We start from the raw sequence: 19,987 nt of genomic DNA on the forward strand, positions 1-19,987 counted from the left end.
TCTCTCTCTCTCTCTCTTTATTAACTGTCCCCACGGAGGGGTCCCCCCAGCCCCCCGATTGTCCCTCGCAGCCCCACCCTGCGGCCACCACCCTGGGGGGCACCCAGGCGGCCCGGCCGCCCCGGCACAGTCTCTGTGTGTGCGTGTAGGGGGGGTAGGGGGGTGTCCGGGGTGGGGTGGGGGGGGGTGTAAACAGATTTGGGGGTCCCGGCCCCCCCCCCCGGCGTCACCCCGGGGCAGCAAGCACCGTGTCCTCCTGGCTTGGGGTTTGGGTCGTGGTTTGGTTTTGGAAATGAATAAAGTTGGCCAAACTCCCCCCAGAACGGATTTGGGGAGGGGGGAGGGTTAGGAAGGGCAGGGGGGCACGGGGGACCCCCCCACCGCGCCGTGCCGCAGGTCAATGGGGTGCCTGGGGGTCCCGGCGGGGGCCAGCACCAGCCCCCGCAGGCAGCCGCTGATGCCAGAGCTGAACTTGCCCCACGTCAGGCCGCGGGGGTCCGGGGCGCCGCCTGTGGGGGACACAAGGGGGACATGGGGGACCCCATGGAGCTCACCCAGTGCCCTGTCCTGTGTCCCCTGCCCATGCCCATCCCATGGCCCACCAGCTGACCCCAGCTCAATGCCCATTTCATGGACAACCCAAGTCCCATCCCATGCCCCCACCCTGTGTCCCACCCCACATCCCACCCAGCTCCCACCCCAATTCCCAGCCCATACGCTGGCCAGGTAGTCCCCACCCCCCTGCCCACCCTGTGTCCCACCCCAAGACCCATCCCATGTCCCAGCACATGTTCCCACCCTGTGTCCCATCCCATGTCCCACCCCATGCCCCACTGGATGTCCCCTTCTGTGTCCCCTCCCATGTCCTGGCCTGGGCTCCATCCCAGCTCTCATCATGTGACCCTTCCATGTCCTGTGTCCCACCCCACGGCACAGCTTGTGTCCCCTCTGTCCACCCCATGTCCATCCACTGTCCCACCCCCTGGCACAGCTTGTGTTCCTTCTGTCCACCCCATGTCCATCCACTGTCCCACCCCCTGGCACAGCTTGTGTCCCCTCTGTCCACTCTCTGTCCATCCACTGTCTCACCCTGTGTCCCACCTCCTGGCCCAGCTTGTGTCCCCTCTGTCCACCCCATGTCCATCCACTGCCCCACCCTGTGTCCCACCCCATGGCCCAGCTTGTGTCCCCTCTGTCCACCCCATGTCCATCCACTGTCCCACCCCCTGGCCCAGCTTGTGTCCCCTCTGTCCACCCCATGTCCATCCACTGTCCCACCCTGTGTCCCACCCCATGGCCCAGCTTGTGTCCCCTCTGTCCACCTCATGTCCATCCACTGTCCCACTCTGTGTCCCACCTCCTGGCCCAGCTTGTGTCCTCTCTGTCCACCTCATGTCCATCCACTGTCCCACTCTGTGTCCCACCCCATGGCACAGCTTGTGTCCCCTCTGTCCACCTCATGTCCATCCACTGTCCCACCTCCTGGCCCAGCTTGTGTCCCCTCTGTCCACCCCCTATCCATCCACTGTCCCACCCTGTGTCCCACCCCATGTTCATCCCATGTCCAGCCCGTGTTCCACCATCCCCTCTCCATCCCCAGCCCCCTCAGTGCCCCACTCCACAGCCCTCCCCACGCCCCCCCTTGCCCCCCAGGTGCCACCATACCCAGGTAGATGCTGCCCTGGGTGTTGGCCATGATGTTGGTTCCTGGCGACTCTCCGCTCACCGGCTCCTCACCGTCCACCTGCAGCAGCCCACGCCGGCCCTCCCTGCACAGGACCCATCAGCACCTGCACCCTGCCCCCCCACCCAGCACCCTGATCCCCACCCAGCACCCTGCCCCCCACCCTGCCCCCTGCCCACCTGGTCACCGTCACCCGGTGCCACTCGCCGTCGTTGATGGGGTCTTCGGACACAATGGTGGCCTCGCCGCTGCCCAGCTGGTAGCTGCAAGGGTGGCACAGGCTCAGCACAGGGGACACCCTTGGGTGGCATGGAGCATCCCTGGGTGACCCAAGGCACCCCTGGGTGATGCTGGGCACCCCCTCTCACCTGAACACCAGGTGCCCATCCTTCAAGCCGAGGCCAAGGAAGTCTTTGGCTTTGCCACCCTCACTGGGCTCCTGCGGGTGCAGTGGGGCGGTGAGCAGGGTGGGGGGCACCCTGACCCCCCCACCCTAAGGGTGTTCAGCACCCCGGTGCCCTCCCTGGTGGTGCCCACTCCTCCCTGCTCACCGCCCCGTGCCACAGCAGCAGTCCGTTGGCACTGTCCGTCCGCAGCTCCAGCTCCATGGTCTCAGCTGCCTCGGGTGGGCTGCAAGGAGAGGGGGGGAGGGCTTGGTGGGGGCAGCACCCTGGGGTGGGGGCAGCACCCTAGGAACAGGGGCAACACTTCAGGGTGGGTGAAGCACCCTGGGAAAGTTGCAGCACCAAAGAGGGGGCAAAAATGGGAGGGGTGCAGCACCTGGGAAGGGTGCAGTGGGTGCCATGGGGCAGCACCTGGGAATGGTGCCATGGGTGCCATGGGGCAGCACCTGGGAAGGGTGCAGTGGGTGCCATGGGGCAGCACCTGGGAATGGTGCCATGGGTGCCATGGGGCAGCACCTGGGAAGGGTGCAGTGGGTGCCATGGGGCAGCACCTGGGAATGGTGCCAGCACCCCAAGAAGGATGGCAGTGGTGCCATGGGTGCAGCCACCCTGAGGGTGCAATGCCATGATGGGTGCAGCCCCCTGGGGAGGGTGCAATGGGTGCAGCACCCTGAGAGGGGTGCAGCAGTGCAATGGGTGCAGCACCCGGGAAGGGTGCAGCAGTGCAATGGGTGCAGCACCCCAGGAAGACTACAGCACCCTGGGAGGGTGCAATGCTGTGATGGGTGCAGCACCTTGAGGAGTCTGCAGTGGTGCCACCCAGGGTGCAGCAGCCCAGGAGGCAGCAATGCCATGATGGGTGCAGCACCCCAGTAAGGGTGCCAAGCAGCAATGGGTGCAGTGCTGCAGGAAGGGTGCAGCACCCTGGGAGGGTGCCATGCAGCAGGAAGGGTGCAGCACCCACAAAGGTTGCAAAGCTGTGATGGATGCAGCACCACGGCAAGGCTGCAGGGCTGGGATGGGTGCACCCCCCCGGGCAGGCTGCAGCGCCACGATGCAGGATAGGTGCAGTGCTGGGATGGGTGCAGTGCTGGGATGGGTGCCACACTGCCATGGGAAAGGCTGCAGCACCCCGGGCAGGGTGCCAGGCTGCAGGCATGGGTGCAGCACCCGGCTGAGGGTGCCCTGTCCCTCCCGTCACTCACCCGCGGGGGAAGAGGTACCCAGGCAGGGCCAGGTAGGAGCCGTCCTGGAAGGTGGCACTGAACTGTCCAGGGGCATCTGCAGGGAGAGGGGGGGTGAGGGGGGTCCCACCCTGCTGCCAGGCCCAGGGCATCGCTTCTGGGTGCCAACAAGGGGTGGGAAAAACGCAGGGGCGAGGACCTACCGCCGCCTCCGCTGCCCTCCTGCCACTCCTGCTCCAGCTCCGCCAGCGCCAAGCCTGTGGGTGAAGAGGGGTTGGGGACGGGTACCAGGGGTGCCCTCCACCTCCCCAGGGGTGCCCTCCACCGCCCCAGGGGTGCCCAGCCGTGCCCTGACTCACTGTGCTGGCAGTAGGCGCCGGTGTAGTCGGGGGGGCAGAGGCAGCGGCTGTCCTTGCAGGTGCCGCCGTGCAGGCAGGGGTTGCGCTGCAGGCAGGCGTCCTCCTCCCGCTCGCAGCGAGGCCCTGGGGACACCGAGGGGCAGCAGGGGGCATGAGCAGGGTAGGCAGCCTGGGCACAGGCAGGCCCAGGGCACGGGGCACACACCTGCACGGCACACACACAGGGCACACACAGAGGGCACACAGAGGGCACACACAGAGGGCACACACAGGGCACACACACAGGGCACACACAGGGCACACATGCAGGGCACACACAGAGGGCACAAACATGGCACATACACAGGGCACACACAGAGGACACACAGGGCACACACAGGGCACACACAGGGCACACAGAGAGCACACACACAGGGTACATACACAGGGCACACACATGGCACACACAGGGCACACACACGGCATACAGAGGGCACACACAGGGCATACAGAGGGCACACACACAGGGCACACACATGGCACACACACAGGGCACAAACATGGCACACACAGGGCACACACACATGGCACACACAGGGCACACACAGAGGGCACACAGAGGGCACACACATGGCACACACAGAGCACACACACAGGGCACACACAGAGGGCACACAAAGGGCACACACACAAGGCACACACACATGGCACACAGGGCACACACACAGAGGACACACCCAGGGCACACACATGGCACACAGGGCACACACACAGAGGGCACACACACAGGGCATGCACACACACCTGCACTGCTCATGCATGCACCACAGGTGTGCAGAGCAACCACATGCAAGCTGCACACAGCTGCAGGCTGCACACACACATGCAGGCTGCACACACACCTGCAAGCTGCACACATCTGCAGGCTGCACACACACATGCAAGCTGCACACACAGCTGCAAGCTGCACACATACATGCAAGCTGCACACATCTGCAGGCTGCACACACACATGCAGGCTGCACACACATGTGCCAGCTGCATACACATTCAGGCTGGACATACCTGCAGGCTGCACACACAGCTGCAAGCTGCACACAAACACAAGCTGCACACACACATGCAGGCTGCACACACACATGCAGGCTGCACACACACCTGCAAGCTGCACACACCTGCAGGCTGCACACACACATGCAGGCTGCACACACACCTGCAAGCTGCACACACATGCAGGCTGCACACACACATGCAGGCTGCACACACACATGCAGGCTGCACACAGCTGCAAGCTGCACACACATGCAGGCTGCACACACACATGCAGGCTGCACACAGCTGCAAGCTGCACACACAGCTGCAAGCTGCACACACACCTGCAGGCTGCACACACCTGCAGGCTGCACACACACATGCAGGCTGCACACAGCTGCAAGCTGCACACACAGCTGCAGGCTGCACACACAGCTGTAGGCTGCACACACAGCTGTAGGCTGCACACACACATGCAGGCTGCACACACACCTGCAAGCTGCACACACACATGCAGGCTGCACACACACATGCAGGCTGCACACACACATGCAGGCTGCACACAGCTGCAAGCTGCACACACACATGCAGGCTGCACACACACCTGCAAGCTGCATACACACATGCAGGCTGCACACACACATGCAGGCTGCACACACAGCTGCAGGCTGCACACACACCTGCAAGCTGCATACACACATGCAGGCTGCACACACACATGCAGGCTGCACACAGCTGCAAGCTGCACACACAGCTGCAGGCTGCACACACAGCTGTAGGCTGCACACACACATGCAGGCTGCACACACACCTGCAAGCTGCATACACACATGCAGGCTGCACACACACATGCAGGCTGCACACACAGCTGCAGGCTGCACACAGCTGCAAGCTGCACACACACATGCAGGCTGCACACACACATGCAGGCTGCACACACAGCTGCAAGCTGCACACACACAGCTGCAGGCTGCATACACACATGCAAGCTGCACACACAGCTGAGGCTGCACACACACATGCAAGCTGCACACAGCTGCAAGCTGCACATACACATGCAGGCTGCACACACACCTGCAAGCTGCACACACACATGCAGGCTGCACACACACATGCAAGCTGCACACAGCTGCAAGCTGCACATACACATGCAGGCTGCACACACACAGCTGCAAGCTGCACACAGCTGCAAGCTGCACACACACATGCAAGCTGCACACACACCTGCAAGCTGCACACACACAGCTGCAAGCTGCACACAGCTGCAAGCTGCACACACACATGCAGGCTGCACACACATGTGCCAGCTGCATACACATGCAGGCTGGACATACCTGCAGGCTGCACAGACAGAGGCACAGGCATGCACGTGGCACACACATCTATGGTGCACACACACACAGTGCCACCTGTGCCCATGCATGCATAGTGCACAGCCCATGCCCTCCACACACGCGTGCAAATGGCCTGCATGTGCCCACTCCATGCCCACATTCCTGCCCCAAGACCACAGGTGCCAATCCCATGCCCATATGAGCTCATTTCGTGCCCATTTTTGCCTACACATGCTTTCCCCATGCCCATGTGCCCATCCGTGCCTGTGTGTGCTTGTCCCATACCCACATGTGCCTGCTCCATGCCCATACATTCCCACCCACGAGCCCCCCCCCCACTCCAGGACCATGTGTGCCTGTGAATGCCTGCCCCATGCCCGCTCCATGCCCGCCCCATGCCCACCCCATGCCCTCACATGCTTGTCCCATGCCCACACATGCCCAACTCATGCCCTACACATACACACCCCATACTCATCTCATGCCCACATGTGCCCACACATGCCTGTCCATGCCCAAATGTGTCCATTCCATGCCCACATGCCCACTCCACATCCCTGTGTGCCCATACATGCCTGCCCCATGCCCCTACGTGCCCATGTCTATATGCCCACCCCATGCCCAACTATGTGCCCATTCCATGCCCACATGCCCACTTCATGTCCGTGTGCACCCACACATGCCCGTACATGCCCACTCCCCCCCCACACATGCCCACATGTGCCCACTCCACGTCCCTGTGCGCCCACTCATGCCCACAGAGGCCCACCCGGTGCCCGCCCCGTGCTCACCGCCGTAGCCGGGCGGGCAGAGGCAGCGGTAGGCAGCGGCGCCCGCGGGCAGGGGCAGGGGCAGGGGCAGGCAGCGGCCGCCGTGCAGGCAGGCAGCGCGCAGGCAGGGGGAGCTCTGCCCGCACTGCCGCACGCCGCGGCTGCGCAGGAAGCTGTAGGACAGGTCCAGCTTCTTCCCGTTGACGGACACCTGCCACGGGCACACCGCTGTCACCCCCCCTGTCCCCAGCCCCCCGAGGGCACCCAGCACGGGTGGGGTTGGGGGGGTTACACCTCTCCCATGCAGCCCCAGGGGGGACAGGGACACCGCTGTCACCCCCGTGCCCCCAACCCCCCGAGGGCACCCAGCACGGGTGGGGTTGGGGGGGGTCTCACCTCTCCCATACAGCCCCAGAAGGGACAGGGGCACCACTGCCACCCCCCCTGTCCCCAACCCACTGGGGGGACCTGAGATGAGAGCTTTTGAGGGCTCTCAGCTCTCCAATGCAGCCCCAGAAGGGGCAGGGACACCACTGCCACCCCCATGTCCCTGACCCCCCGAGGGCACTCAGCACAGGTGGGTTTGGAGGGGGTCTCAGCTCTCCAATGCAGCCCCAGAAGGCACAGGGACACCGCTGCCACCCCCATGTCCCTGACCCCCCGAGGGCACTCAGCACAGGTGGGTTTGGAGGGGGTCTCAGCTCTCCAATGCAGCCCCAGAAGGGACAGGGACACCACTGCCACCCCCCGTGCCCCCAACCCCCTGGGAGGACCTGAAACGAGAGCTTTTGAGGGCTCTGAGCTCTCCCATGCAGCCCCAGAAGGGACAGAGACATCAATGCTACCCCCATGTCCCCAACCCCCCGATGGCACTCAGCACAGGTGGGTTTGGAGGGGGTCTCAGCTCTCCCATGCAGCCCCAGGAGGCACAGGGACACCACTGCCACCCCCCTGTCCCCAACCCCCTGGGAGGACCTGAAATGAGAGCTTCTGAGGGCTCTCAGCTCTCCAGTGCAGCCCCAGAAGGCACAGGTACACCGCTGCCACCCCAATGTCCCCAACCCCCCGAGGGCACTCAGCACAGGTGGGTTTGGAGGGGGTCTCAGCTCTCCAATGCAGCCCCAGAAGGGACAGGGACACCACTGCCACCCCCATGCCCCCAACCCACTGGGGGGGACCTGAGATGAGAGCTTTTGAGGGCTCTCAGCTCTCCAGTGCAGCCCCAGAAGGGACAGGGGCACCACTGCCACCCCCCTTGTCCCCAACCCACTGGGGGGACCTGAGATGAGAACTTCTGAGGGCTCTCAGCTCTCCAGTGCAGCCCCAGAAGGGACAGGGGCACCACTGCCACCCCCATGTCCCTGTCCCCCCCGAGGGCACTCAGCACAGGTGGGTTTGGAGGGGGTCTCAGCTCTCCAATGCAGCCCCAGAAGGGACAGGGGCACCACTGCCACCCCCCGTGCCCCCAACCCCCTGGGAGGACCTGAGATGAGAGCTTTTGAGGGCTCTCAGCTCTCCAGTGCAGCCCCAGAAGGGACAGGGGCACCACTGCCACCCCCATGCCCCCAACCCACTGGGGGGACCTGAGATGAGAGCTTTTGAGGGCTCTCAGCTCTCCCATGCAGCCCCAGGAGGCACAGGGACACCACTGCCACCCCCATGTCCCCAGACAGAGGGGACTCAGCACAGGGGAGTTTGGGAGGGGGAGTTCACCTCTCCAATGCAGCCCCCAAAGGGGTGGGGACACCCTGGTCACCCTCATGTCCCCAACCCACCAAAGGGGACCCAGCACGGAGGGGGTTGGAGGAGGTTTGGGGTGTCACTGATGCAGCCCCTGAAGGGATGGGGACACCACTGCCACCCCCCATGTCCCCAACCCACTGAGGGGCCCTGAGATGAGGGCTTTTGAGGGGCTCTCATCCCTGGGTCCCCAACCCACTAAGGGGACCCAGCACAGGGAGTGGTCTTGGGGGGGGGTCTCACTGATGCAGCTCCACAAGGGATGGGGACACCACTGCCACCCCCTGCCCCCAACCCACGGAGGTGCCCCAGGACAGGAGGGTCTGGGGGGGGGCTCTAATCTCTCCAATGCAGTCCCCAAAGGGTTGGGGGCACCACTGCCACCCCCTGCCCCCAACTCATTGAGGTGCCCCAGGACAGGAGGGTCTGGGGGGCTCTAATCTCTCCAATGCAGTCCCCAAAGGGTTGGGGACACCACTGCCACCCCCTGCCCCCAACCCACCGAGGTGCCCCAGGACAGGAGGGCTCTGGGGGGCTCTCACCTCTCCGATGCAGCCCCGGAAGGTGGCGTTGGTGGGGGGGCGCAGGGGGGGCTCGGTGCCCCCCAGGTAGAAGGGAGAGCGCAGGTTGAGGCCCTGGCTCTTGCCGGGGGATGAGCGCTTCACCGGCGCCGCCTCGTCCAGCACCAGGCTGCCGTCCTTGTGCACCCTCTCGGCTGTCACCCGGTGCCAGCGGCCCAGCGCCACCGGCTCGGTGCTCCGCAGGACTGCAGTGCCTGTGGGGACAGGAGGGTGGCAGCCAGGGGACACCGAGGGTGGCAGCCAGGCGACACCGAGGGTGGTTGGGGACCTGGGAGATGCCCCCCGGTGGTCCTGCAGGGCTCCAGCGGTGGCAGAGGACCCCAGCGATGCCTGGGGACACTGGCAGAGCCCGAGGATGCCAGGTGACAACAGAGAGCCCAGGGGTGTGATGCCCGGGGACCCAAGTGGCACCAAGGGACCCCACTGATGCCCAGCGACTCTGGCAACGCCTGGAGACCAGAGTGATGCCAGGGGCCCAAAGGGTGGTCTGACAGCGATGCCTGGGGACATTGGCAGTGCCCGGGGACCTCAACCATGCCAAGGGATCCCGGTGACACTTGGGGACCTCAGTGGTGACAGAGGACCCAGCGACACCGAGGGACCATAGGCACCTGGGAAGTGCCCCCAGGGATCCTGGGGGATGGTAGAGGTGCCAGGGAACCCAAGTGGCACCAGGGGGGCTCTCGGGGATGCCCAGGAACCTTGGCAGCTCCTGGGGACCCCAATGAGGCCAGGGGACACTGGTGACACCTGGGGACCCTAACGGTGCCAGGAGATCCTGGTGCTGCTGTGGGACCCCAATGACACCAAGAGGCCCTCGTGATGCCAGGGCACCAATGGACCCTGCTGCAGCCTGGGGACCCCAGTGACACCTAATGCCAGGTCACCCCACCTGTACCCATGGACCCTCGTGCCACCAAACCCCACGGTGTCGCCTCGGTGCCAGAAGGACCCCTGTCCCCGTGCCAGCAGCACCCCTGCCCCTGTGCCAGCAGCACCCCTGCCCCCGTGCCAGCACCACCCCTGCCCCCATGCCAGCACCACCCCTGCCCCTATGCCAGCAGCACCCCTGCCCCCGTGCCAGCACCACCCCTGCCCCTGTGCCAGCAGCACCCCTGCCCCCGTGCCAGCAGCACCCCTGCCCCTGTGCCAGCAGGACCCCTGCCCCCGTGCCAACAGCACCCCTGTCCCTGTGCCAGCAGCACCCTTGCCCCCGTGCCAGCAGCACCCCTGCCCCCGTGCCAACAGCACCCCTGTCCCTGTGCCAGCAGCACCCCTGCCCCCGTGCCAGCAGCACCCCTGCCCCTGTGCCAGCAGGACCCCTGCCCCTGTGCCAGCAGCACCCCTGTCCCTGTGCCAGCAGCACCCCTGCTCCTGTGCCAGCAGCACCCCTGCCCCTGTGCCAGCAGGACCCCTGCCCCTGTGCCAGCAGGACCCCTGCCCCCATGCCAGCAGGACCCCTGCCCACCTGAGCCCAGCTCGTAGCGGAACTCCAGGTGGCCTCCCACCATGGCCAAGGCCACGAAGTCCTCCACGGGGGCAGCTTTGCCAGCGCTGAAGAGCAGGAGGCCATCAGGTGCCAGGGGCAGGAACTCGGCCTCCAGGCGCAGCTCGTGGTGCACGTTGGTGAGGGGAGGGTAGGACACGAAGGCTCCCTCCTCGGTGAAGGATGGCACAGACACCACCTCGCCTGCCACGGCCCAGCATCAGTGCCAGCCTGCTGGCACCCATCCTCCGCCCCGTGGTGCCCACCTCCCCCAGCTGGCACCCATCCTCCACCCCATGGTGCCCACCTCCCCCAGCTGGGACCCCATCCTCCACCCCATGGTGCCCACCTCCCCCAGCTGGCACCCATCCTCCACCCCGTGGTGCCCACCTCCCCCAGCTGGGACCTGATCCTGAATTCCCATCACCCCCATCATGCCCCAGGGCACTCTCAGTCCCTGCCCATCTCCCCAGGATGGTCTCAGCCCTGTGCCCATTTCTCCAGGCTGCTACCTAGACCCATGGCCACCCAGGGTGGTCCTTAGCCTGGCTCCCCAAAGTGGTGCCCAGTTCCCCATCCCCACTGTGCCCAGATCCCTGAGATGGCACCCAATGGCTTATCTTCACCACATCCATGATGCCCATCTCTCCTAAACCCATGTCCACATTATGTCTGTCCCCCCAGGATGATGCCAGCCCTGTGCCCATGTCCTGAGGGTGGTGCCAGCCCTGTGTCCCTGTTCCCAGAGTGGTCTCCAGCCATGTCCCCATCTCCCTGGGGTGGTTCCCAACCCATGACCAGGGTCCTTGAGTGGTGCCAACTCCATGCCCCTGCCCCCAGGGTGATCCCAGCCCCAGTGCTGTATCCTGAGGGTGGTGCCAACTCCATGCCCCTGCCCCCAGGGTGATCCCAGCCCCAGTGCTGTATCCTGAGGGTGGTGCCAACTCCATGCCCCTGCCCCCAGGGTGATCCCAGCCCCAGTGCTGTATCCTGAGGGTGGTGCCAACTCCATGCCCCTGCCCCCAGGGTGATCCCAGCCCCAGTGCTGTATCCTGAGGGGTGGTGCCAACTCCATGCCCCTGCCCCCAGGGTGATCCCAGCCCCAGTGCTGTATCCTGAGGGTGGTGCCAACTCCATGCCCCTGCTCCCAGGGTGATCCCAGCCCCAGTGCTGTATCCTGAGGGTGGTGCCCACCCTGTGCCCATCTCCCCAGCGAGGTCCCAGCCCCATGCCCACCTCCCTGGGGCCATGGCCACCCCATGGCCGTGTCCCCAGGGTGATGCCAGCCCTGTGCCCACATCCTGGTGACGCTCACCCTCGGTGCACCTCTGGCCAGCCTTGCCCAGGTGGCAGCGGCAGGTGTAGCCCTGCCCGTCCGGCCGGTTGACGCAGGTGGCATCAGGCCCGCACGCCTCTGGGGGGTGACAAGCCGTGAGGAGCCCTGCAGGGAGGGGCACCCTGGGGGGCGGCATGCCCAGGGGACGGGCACCTACCTGGGTGGCAGTGCAGAGCCTGCGAGTACTCGCAGTTGCTGCCGGTGAAGCCGGGGGGGGCAGCGGCAGATGTAGGAGTCGCTGTCGGCGTCCTGGCACACACCGCCGTTCTGGGGGCAAGGGTGACATGGAAGGGGGGGTGGGGGTCAGCTGTGGCTGGGGTTGGGTGGCAGTGGGTGGGGCATCACCCCCCTCCCCAAGCCTCACCTGGCACGGGTGGTCCTGGCAGGTGGGGCAGCTGCTGATGCCGTGTGCCTGCAGGTCCATGTCCCCAAAGGCCACCTCCTCCCCTTGGATGCGGAGCTGGCGCACGCAGCCTGGAGGGACGGAGATGGTGGCAGGGGAGGGTGGCACAGCGCTCAGCCACCCCCACCCCAGTGACAGCCCCCCCCGGCACTCCCTCACTCACCCATAAAGCCCTGGCTCAGCCCTGTCTTGGCCACGGCGCCGAAATCAGGGTAACCGCCCAGGTACAGCTCCTCGTTCAGATCCAGCCCCTGAAACTTGCCCTGAAGGGCACAAGCAGGTGGGCACCGACCCCCAGCACCCCGACCCCCGCACCCCCAACACACAGCAACCTCCCCCCCACCACCCTGCAAATACCTGGGAGGTGCCATTCACCGGGGGGTGCCCCTCCAGTGCCAGGGAGCCGCGGGTGAGGTTGCGCAGCAGCCGCACCGTGTGGTACTCGCCCAGGCGCAGCGGCGTCGGGTGCCGGATGGTGGCCATGCCCGACCCGGCGTCAAACCTTGGGGGTTTTGGGGGGGGACACAAGGGGTGTGGGTGGGGGGGCCTGGGTGTTGGCACCCCTGTGTGCCCCCTCCTGTTGCACCCACTCCTGGCTCTCACCTGAACTCGGGGCGCCCGCCCACCAAACCGAAGGAGATGAAGTCGGCGCCGCTGGTTTTCCGCTGCCCGTTGTAGAGGAGGAGACCTGGGGGGATGGCGGGGGGGGGGAGGGCAGCAGGTGAGGCAGGATGGTGCCCACCCCAGGGCAGGGTCATGTCCCAGGGGGACCCCAAAGTACCCCTGAGCAGGAGGAGAAACCTGCCAGAGGGTGGGGAGTTGAACAGAGAATGGGAGAGAGGGAGACTTGGATGGATGGATGGATGGAGGGAGGGAGGGAGGGAGGGAGGGATGGATGGATGGAGGGAGGGAGGGAGGGAGGGAGGGATGGATGGATGGAGGGAGGGAGGGAGGGAGGGATGGATGGAGGGAGGGAGGGAGGGAGGGAGGGAGGGAGGGAGGGATGGATGGAGACAGGGATGGATGGATGGATGGATGGATGGGAAATGGATGGATGGAAGGAAACAGGGATGGAGGGAGGGAGGGATGAATGGATAAATGAATGGATGGATGGGAAATGGATGGATGGATGGATGGATGGATGGATGGATGGATGGATGGATGGATGGATGGAAGGATGGATGGAGAGATGGGAAATGGATGGAGATATGGAGTGATGGAGGAATGGAGATATGGATGGATGGATGGATGGATGGATGGATGATGGATGGATGGATGGATGATGGATGGATGGATGGATGGATGGATGGGAAATGGATGGTTGAGAAATGGAAGGATGGATGGATGGATGGATGGATGGGTGGATGGATGGGAAATGGATGGGAAATGGATGGATGGAGGGAGACAGGGATGGAGGAAGGGAGGGAAGGATGGATGGATGAATGAATGGATGGATGGGAAATAGAAGGATGGATGGAAGGATGGAAGGATGGATGGATGGATGGAGAAATGGGAAATGGATGGATAGATGGAGTGATGGAGGAATGGAGAGATGGATGGATGGATGAAGGATGGATGGATAATGGGTGGGAAATGGATGGTTGAGAAATGGAAGGATGGATGGATGGGAAATGGATGGACGGAGGGAGACAGGGATGGAGGAAGGGAGGGAAGGATGGATGGATGAATGAATGGATGGATGGGAAATAGAAGGATGGATGGAAGGATGGATGGATGGAAGGATGGGTGGAAGGATGGATGGATGGATGGAGAGATGGGAAATGGATGGATAGAAGGAGGGATGGAGGAATGGAGAGATGGATGGATGGATGGATGGATGGATGGATGGATGGATGTGGGACAGATGAATGGATGGATGGATGAATGGATGGATGGATGGGTGGATGGATGTGGGATGGATGCACGAGTGGAAAGATGAAGGGATGGATGGAGGGAGAGGGGAGGGAGGAGGGGAGGGAGGAGGAGAGGCGGTGGAGGGCAGATGCTGGGGGCACTGGGGTCTGGCAGCGCTCACCGTCGGCAGCGTCGGGCCGGAAGGTGATGAGGATCTCGAACCTCTTGTAGGCGTCCTTGATGGTGGGCAGCGGCAGGAAGGAGCGCGGAGTCTGCCCGAAGTAGGGCACCAGGCGCTCTGCGGGCACAGGCCGTCAGCGGGGCTGGGGGCACCTCCCTCCCCGCCCCCGCCCCGGCTGTCCGTCCGTCCGTCCGTCCGTCCTCACCTCGGACCTTCAGCACGTAGTAGGCTGTCTGCTGGCCGCGGCGGTTGGCGGCAGCGCAGGCGTAGACTCCGGCGTCCTCGTGGCGCACGGCCGGCAGGGTCAGGACGTTGCCCTCCACCCGGGCACCCGCTGGCAGCTCCCCCTCCAGCTGCAGCACAGCCAGGCAGGGGTCAGCACCCATAACGTGCCCCCTCCCCCCCACCCCCCCCCCCCCCCGCATGGAATTGTTTGGCTTGGGAAAGTTCTTTCCGAGCATCCAGACCAACCCTTCCCTGACTCTGCCAAGGCTCAGCCATGGCCCTCAGCACCACAGCTCTGAGACCCCTCCAGGGATGGGCACTCAGCCACCTCCCTGGGCAGCCTGGGCCAGTGTCTGAGGACCCTTTCAGGGAAGAAGTTTCTTCTCATGTCCAACCTAAACCTCCCCTGGGGCAGCTCGAGGCCATTTCCTGTCCCTTGTCCCAGGGAAAAGAGCCCAACCGCCACCTGGCTCCAGCCTCCTTGCAGGGAGCTGCAGAGAGCAATGAGGTCTCCTCTCAGCCTCCTCCACACTCCACACCCCCAGCTCCCTCAGCTGCTCCTCCCCAGCCCTATTCTCCAGACCCTTCCCCAGCTTCCTTGTCCTTCTCTGGACCTGCTCCAGCCCTCAACGTCCTCCTGGGAGTGAGGAGCCCAAAACTGAACCCAGGCCTTCTTGGCCACCTGGGCACAGCCTGGGCTCATCTTCAGCTGCTGTCACCCAGCCCCCCCAAGGCTTTCTTTGCTGGGCAGTTTCCAGGCACTCTGCCCTCAATCTGGAGTCTTCCAGGACCCAGCCCTTGGCCTTGTTGAACCTCAGCCCACTGGCCTCCAGCCAGCCTGGCTGGGTCCCTCTGCAGAGCCTCCTGCCCTCCAGCAGATCAGCTTCCCACCCACACTGCCCGGGGCCACCTCCCTGCAGCTCACCTTGCTCCAGCTGATCTCTGGCACCGGGAAGCCGGACGCCAAGCAGGGCAAAACAGCCGCAGAGCCCAGCGAGACCTCCTTCACCTCGGGCTGCCCGGCGATCTGGGGGGTGGCTGGGGACACACCCAGGTGTCATCACCCCCAGGGTGTCCCCCTGTGTGCCCTGCCCCCCCGGCCCCAGGGCCCCGGCCTCACCTTGCACATGCAGGATGACGTGGGACTGGACGGTGCCCAGGGGGTTGGTGGCGGTGCAGCGATACTGCCCAGCGTCCGCCCGCTCCACCTGCTCCATGGTGAGGGTGCCCTCGTGGACCAGCACCCCGGGACGGATCTGGCCCCCCACTTTGCTCCAGGTGACATGGGGACGGGGGTCACCCAAGCCCAGGCACTCCAGCTCCACCGTTGTGCCTGCCAGCACCGTCTGCACCGCTGTCCGGATGTTGATCAAGGCCCTGGGGAGAGCTGGGAGCGGGGACAGCAGGGTTTTGGGGTGCCCCCCCTGGCGTGGAGGAGGCATCGTGGGCTGGGGTGCCAGAGGGATGGGGAGAAACAGGGTGCTTGAGGGCACTGGGGGGTGGTGGGGGTGGCTGTGGGAGGCAGGGAGAGATTGGGGATGTTGGGATACTCATGGGCATGGGGAGAGATCAGAGGTGTCAGGGTGCCCATGGGCACGGGGAGGGGGGGTACCAGGGTGCTCAGGGGTTTGGGGAGAGATGGAGGGTACTGGGGTGCCCACAGTCATGGGAAGACATTTGGGGTATTGGGGTGCCCATGGGTGTTAAGAGATAGGGGGGTACCAGGGTGCTGATGGGTGTGAGGAGTAACAGGGTGCAATGGGTGCAGGGAGATTTGTGGGGTATGGGGGGTGCCCATGGCTCTGGGCAGGGATTGAGGGTACTGGGGTGCTCCTGGGTATGGGGAGATGTTGGGGGTATGGAGATGCTGGTGGGCATCTGACAGGGAGATGTGGGGCACCTGGGTGCCCTTGGGGTGTGGGGAGATAGGGCAAGCAGTTGCCCATGAGCATGGGGAGGCACTGGGGGTATTGGGATGCCTGTGGGCATGAGGAGAGATTTGGGGTATCGAGGTGCTCATGGGCGTTGAGAGATGGGGGCACCGGGGTGCCCATGGGCATGGGGAGACATAGCAGGGTGCCAGGGTGCCCAAGGGTGCTGGGACAGATGGGGGGGACCAGGCTGCCTGTGGGTGTGGGAAGAAATAGGAGTATTGGGGGGGTGGGGGGGTCTGGAAACAGAGGGGAGGTACCGGGGTGCCCAGGGGCATGGGGGACCAGGCCAGGGGGTGCCCCTGGTTTTGGGGAGATGGAGGACCCAAGGGTGCAGTGTTCATGGGGGACAGGCTGAGGGGTGCCCACACCCCTGGCACAGGGGGTGCCATTCCTACCCTGGATGGTGAGGGTGGCCCTGTCCTCCGCCTGCCCGCCGGGCGCGCTGGCACGGCACACGTACACCCCCTGCGCCCCCCACGCCAGCTCCGGCAGCCTGCAGGGACACAGCCCGGGGGTAGGACCCCGCGGGGGGCACAGGCAGGGCAGCCCCACCCCCCTGTGCCCCCTCCTTACCGCAGCACCCCGTCCCGCACGCTGTGGGTGGGGGGCAGCTCCCCGCCCAGCTTCAGCCACTCCAGCCGTGCCCGGGGGTCCCCCGAGACGCCGCAGGAGAACTCGGCACTGCCACCGACCCCCCGGACCAGGCTGCCCGGCGTCACCCGCACCGTCAGGGCACCGCCGAGGGCATCCTCGCCATAACCGGCGCCACCTGGGTGGGATGGAGAGCCAGGATGGTACCCAGCAGGTCACAGAACCAGCCAGGCTGGAAGAGACCTCCAAGGTCACCAAGTCCAACCAATCACCCAGCCCTAACTGATCAACCAGACCCTGGCACCAAGGGCCTCATCCAGGCTCTGCTTAAACACCTCCAGGGATGCTGACCCCACCCCCTCCCTGGGCAGCACATCCCAGAGGGAATTTCTCTGGGAAGAACTTCTTGCTAAGCTCAAGCCTAAACTTCCCCTGGCACAGCTTGAGACTGTGTCCTCTTGTTCTGGTGCTGGGGGCCTGGGAGAAGAGACCAACCCCCACCTGGCTCCGACCTCCCTTCAGGGAGTTGGAGAGAGCAAGAAGGTCTCCCCTGAGCCTCCTCTTCTGCAGGCTAAGCAACCCCAGCTCCCTCAGCCTCTCCTCCCAGGGCTGTGCTCCAGACCCCTCCCCAGCTTTGTTGCCCTTCTCTGGACACCTTCCAGCAGCTCAACCTCTTTCCTAACCTGAGGAGCCCAGAACTGGACACAGGGCTCCAGGTGTGGCCTAAGCAGTGCTGAGCACAGGGCACAAGGACTTCCCTGCTCCTGCTGGCCACACTCTTCCTGATGCAGGCCAGGATGCCATTGGCCTTCTTGGCCTCCTGGGCACACTGCTGGCTCCTGTTCAGCTGCTCTCCACCACTAACCCCAGGTCCCTCTCTGCCTGGCTGCACTCAGCCACTCTGCCCCCAGCCTGTAGCACTGCCTGGGGTTGCTGTGGCCAAAGTGCAGCCCCTGGCACTTGGACTTGTTACACCTCCTGCCCTTGGCCCCTGCCCATCTCTCCAGCCTGTCCAGGGCCCTCTGCAGAGCCTCCTAGCCTCTAACAGCTCCACTCCTGCTCCCAGCTGGGTGTGGGGGCTCACCGTGGACGAGCACGCGGGCAAAGGTCTCGGCGGTGCCCACGCGGTTGGTGACTCGGCAGCGGTAGGTGCCGGCGTCGGCCGGCAGCGCAGGGCTGATGCGCAGGAGGCCGCCGCGGTGCACGGCTCGCGCCGACAGGCTGCCGTTGACCTTCTCCCAGGCATAGTCCAGGGGTGGGGTGCCGTGGGCCACGCACTGCACCTGCAGCCCCTCGCCGGCATGCACCGTGGCCTCCTCCGGCAGGCTGGTGGCGTAGGGCGGAGCTGGGGGGAGAGGTGGCACCGTCAGCACCAGGACAGGCAACGAATGGGGCAGTGAATGGGGCAGTGAAAGGGGCAGTGGGGCAATGGGGCAATGAATGGGGCAATGAAAGGGGCAGTGGGGCAATGGGGCAATGAATGGGGCAATGAGAGGGGCAGTGGGGCAATGGGGCAATGAATGGGGCAATGAAAGGGGCAGTGGGGCAATGGGGCAATGAATGGGGCAATGAAAGGGGTTAAAGGGGCTATGGGGCAATGAATGGGGCAATGAAAGGGGCAGTGGGGCAATAAATGGTGGAGTGGGGCAGTGAATGGATTAATGGGGCAATGAATGGGGCAATGAAAGGGGCAATGAATGGGGCAATGAAAGGGGCAATGAAAGGGGCAGTGGGGCAATGAATGGGGCAATGAAAGGGGCAGTGGGGCTATGGGGCAATGAATGGGGCAATGAAAGGGGCAGTGGGGCAATGGGGCAATGAATGGGGCAATGAAAGGGGCAGTGGGGCTATGGGGCAATGAATGGGGCAATGAAAGGGGTTAAAGGGGCAATGGGGCAATGAATGGGGCAGTGAGATAATGAAGGGGGCAATGAACCAGGCAATGAAAGGGGCAATGAAAGGGGCAGTGGGGCAATGAAAGGGTTTAAAGGGGCAATGGGGCAATGAATGGGGCAATGAAAGGGGCAGTGGGGGCTATGGGGCAATGAATAGGGGCAATGAAAGGGGCAGTGGGGCAATGGGGCAATGAATGGGGCAGTGAGGTAATGAAGGGGGCAATGAATAGGGCAATGAAAGGGGCAATGAAAGGGTTAAAGGGGCAATGGGGCAATGAATGGGGCAATGAAAGGGGCAGTGGGGCAATAAATGGTGGAGTGGGGCAGTGAATGGATTAATGGGGCAATCAATGGGGCAATGAATGGGGTAGTGAGGTAATGAATGGGGCAATGGGGCAGTGAATGGGTTCATGGGGTAATGAATGGGGCAGTGAGGTAATGAATGGGTTCATGGGGCAATGAATGGGGCAGTGAATGGGGCAGTGGGGCAATGAAATGGGCATTAGGGCAATAAATGGTGCAGTGGGGCAGTGAATGGGTTCATGGGGCAGTGAATGGGGCAATGGGCAAGGAATGGGCATTGGGGCAATGAAGGGGTAAATGGGACAATGAGTGTGGCAGTGAATGGGACAGTGAAGTTAATGAGGCAATGAATGTGGCAGTGGGGTAATTAATGGGGCAATGGGCAATGATTGTGGCAGTGGGGTAGTGAATTGGGCAACAGGGCAATGAAAAGGGCAGTGGGGCACTAAATGGGGCAGTGAGTGGGTGAATGGGGCAGAGAATGGGGCAATGAATGGGTTAATGGGGCAGAGAATGGGGCAATGAGTGGGGCAATGGGCAATGACTGGGGCAATGCCTGGGACAGCAGGGCAAGGCCTGGGGCAACAGGGCAAGGAGAGGTTGGGCTTGTGTTGGGATGGCCCTGAGATGGATGGATCCATGAGGAAGGGTGGATGGAGGGAGAGTGAGGAGAGATGAATGTGAGATGGACAAACTGTAGCTGGACAGAGAG

The 19,987-nt window shown here is 64.0% G+C and overlaps 1 protein-coding gene across 1 annotated transcript in view; it reads right to left on the reverse strand.

Moving 5' to 3' along the window:
* Window positions 1-19,987, reverse strand: part of HSPG2 (heparan sulfate proteoglycan 2) — a 66,541-nt gene continuing 46,554 nt past the window's right edge. Inside the window, 25 exon segments of the mRNA XM_068162848.1 lie at window positions 1-509; window positions 1,666-1,769; window positions 1,864-1,947; window positions 2,053-2,123; window positions 2,236-2,314; window positions 3,294-3,369; window positions 3,476-3,529; window positions 3,632-3,754; window positions 6,768-6,957; window positions 9,029-9,261; window positions 10,536-10,757; window positions 11,869-11,967; window positions 12,047-12,104; window positions 12,106-12,156; window positions 12,254-12,363; window positions 12,456-12,555; window positions 12,650-12,794; window positions 12,896-12,980; window positions 14,328-14,444; window positions 14,533-14,680; window positions 15,478-15,590; window positions 15,673-15,939; window positions 16,882-16,979; window positions 17,060-17,255; window positions 18,162-18,422. Of these exon segments, the coding sequence (XP_068018949.1) occupies window positions 346-509; window positions 1,666-1,769; window positions 1,864-1,947; window positions 2,053-2,123; window positions 2,236-2,314; window positions 3,294-3,369; window positions 3,476-3,529; window positions 3,632-3,754; window positions 6,768-6,957; window positions 9,029-9,261; window positions 10,536-10,757; window positions 11,869-11,967; window positions 12,047-12,104; window positions 12,106-12,156; window positions 12,254-12,363; window positions 12,456-12,555; window positions 12,650-12,794; window positions 12,896-12,980; window positions 14,328-14,444; window positions 14,533-14,680; window positions 15,478-15,590; window positions 15,673-15,939; window positions 16,882-16,979; window positions 17,060-17,255; window positions 18,162-18,422 (3,248 nt within the window). The 3' untranslated portion in view covers window positions 1-345.

This window comes from Melanerpes formicivorus, unplaced genomic scaffold, assembly GCF_026170545.1.
Source record: "Melanerpes formicivorus ecotype bairdi unplaced genomic scaffold, bMelFor1.0.p_v2 SCAF_67, whole genome shotgun sequence".
In the NCBI taxonomy this organism is placed as follows: Eukaryota; Metazoa; Chordata; class Aves; order Piciformes; family Picidae; genus Melanerpes; species Melanerpes formicivorus.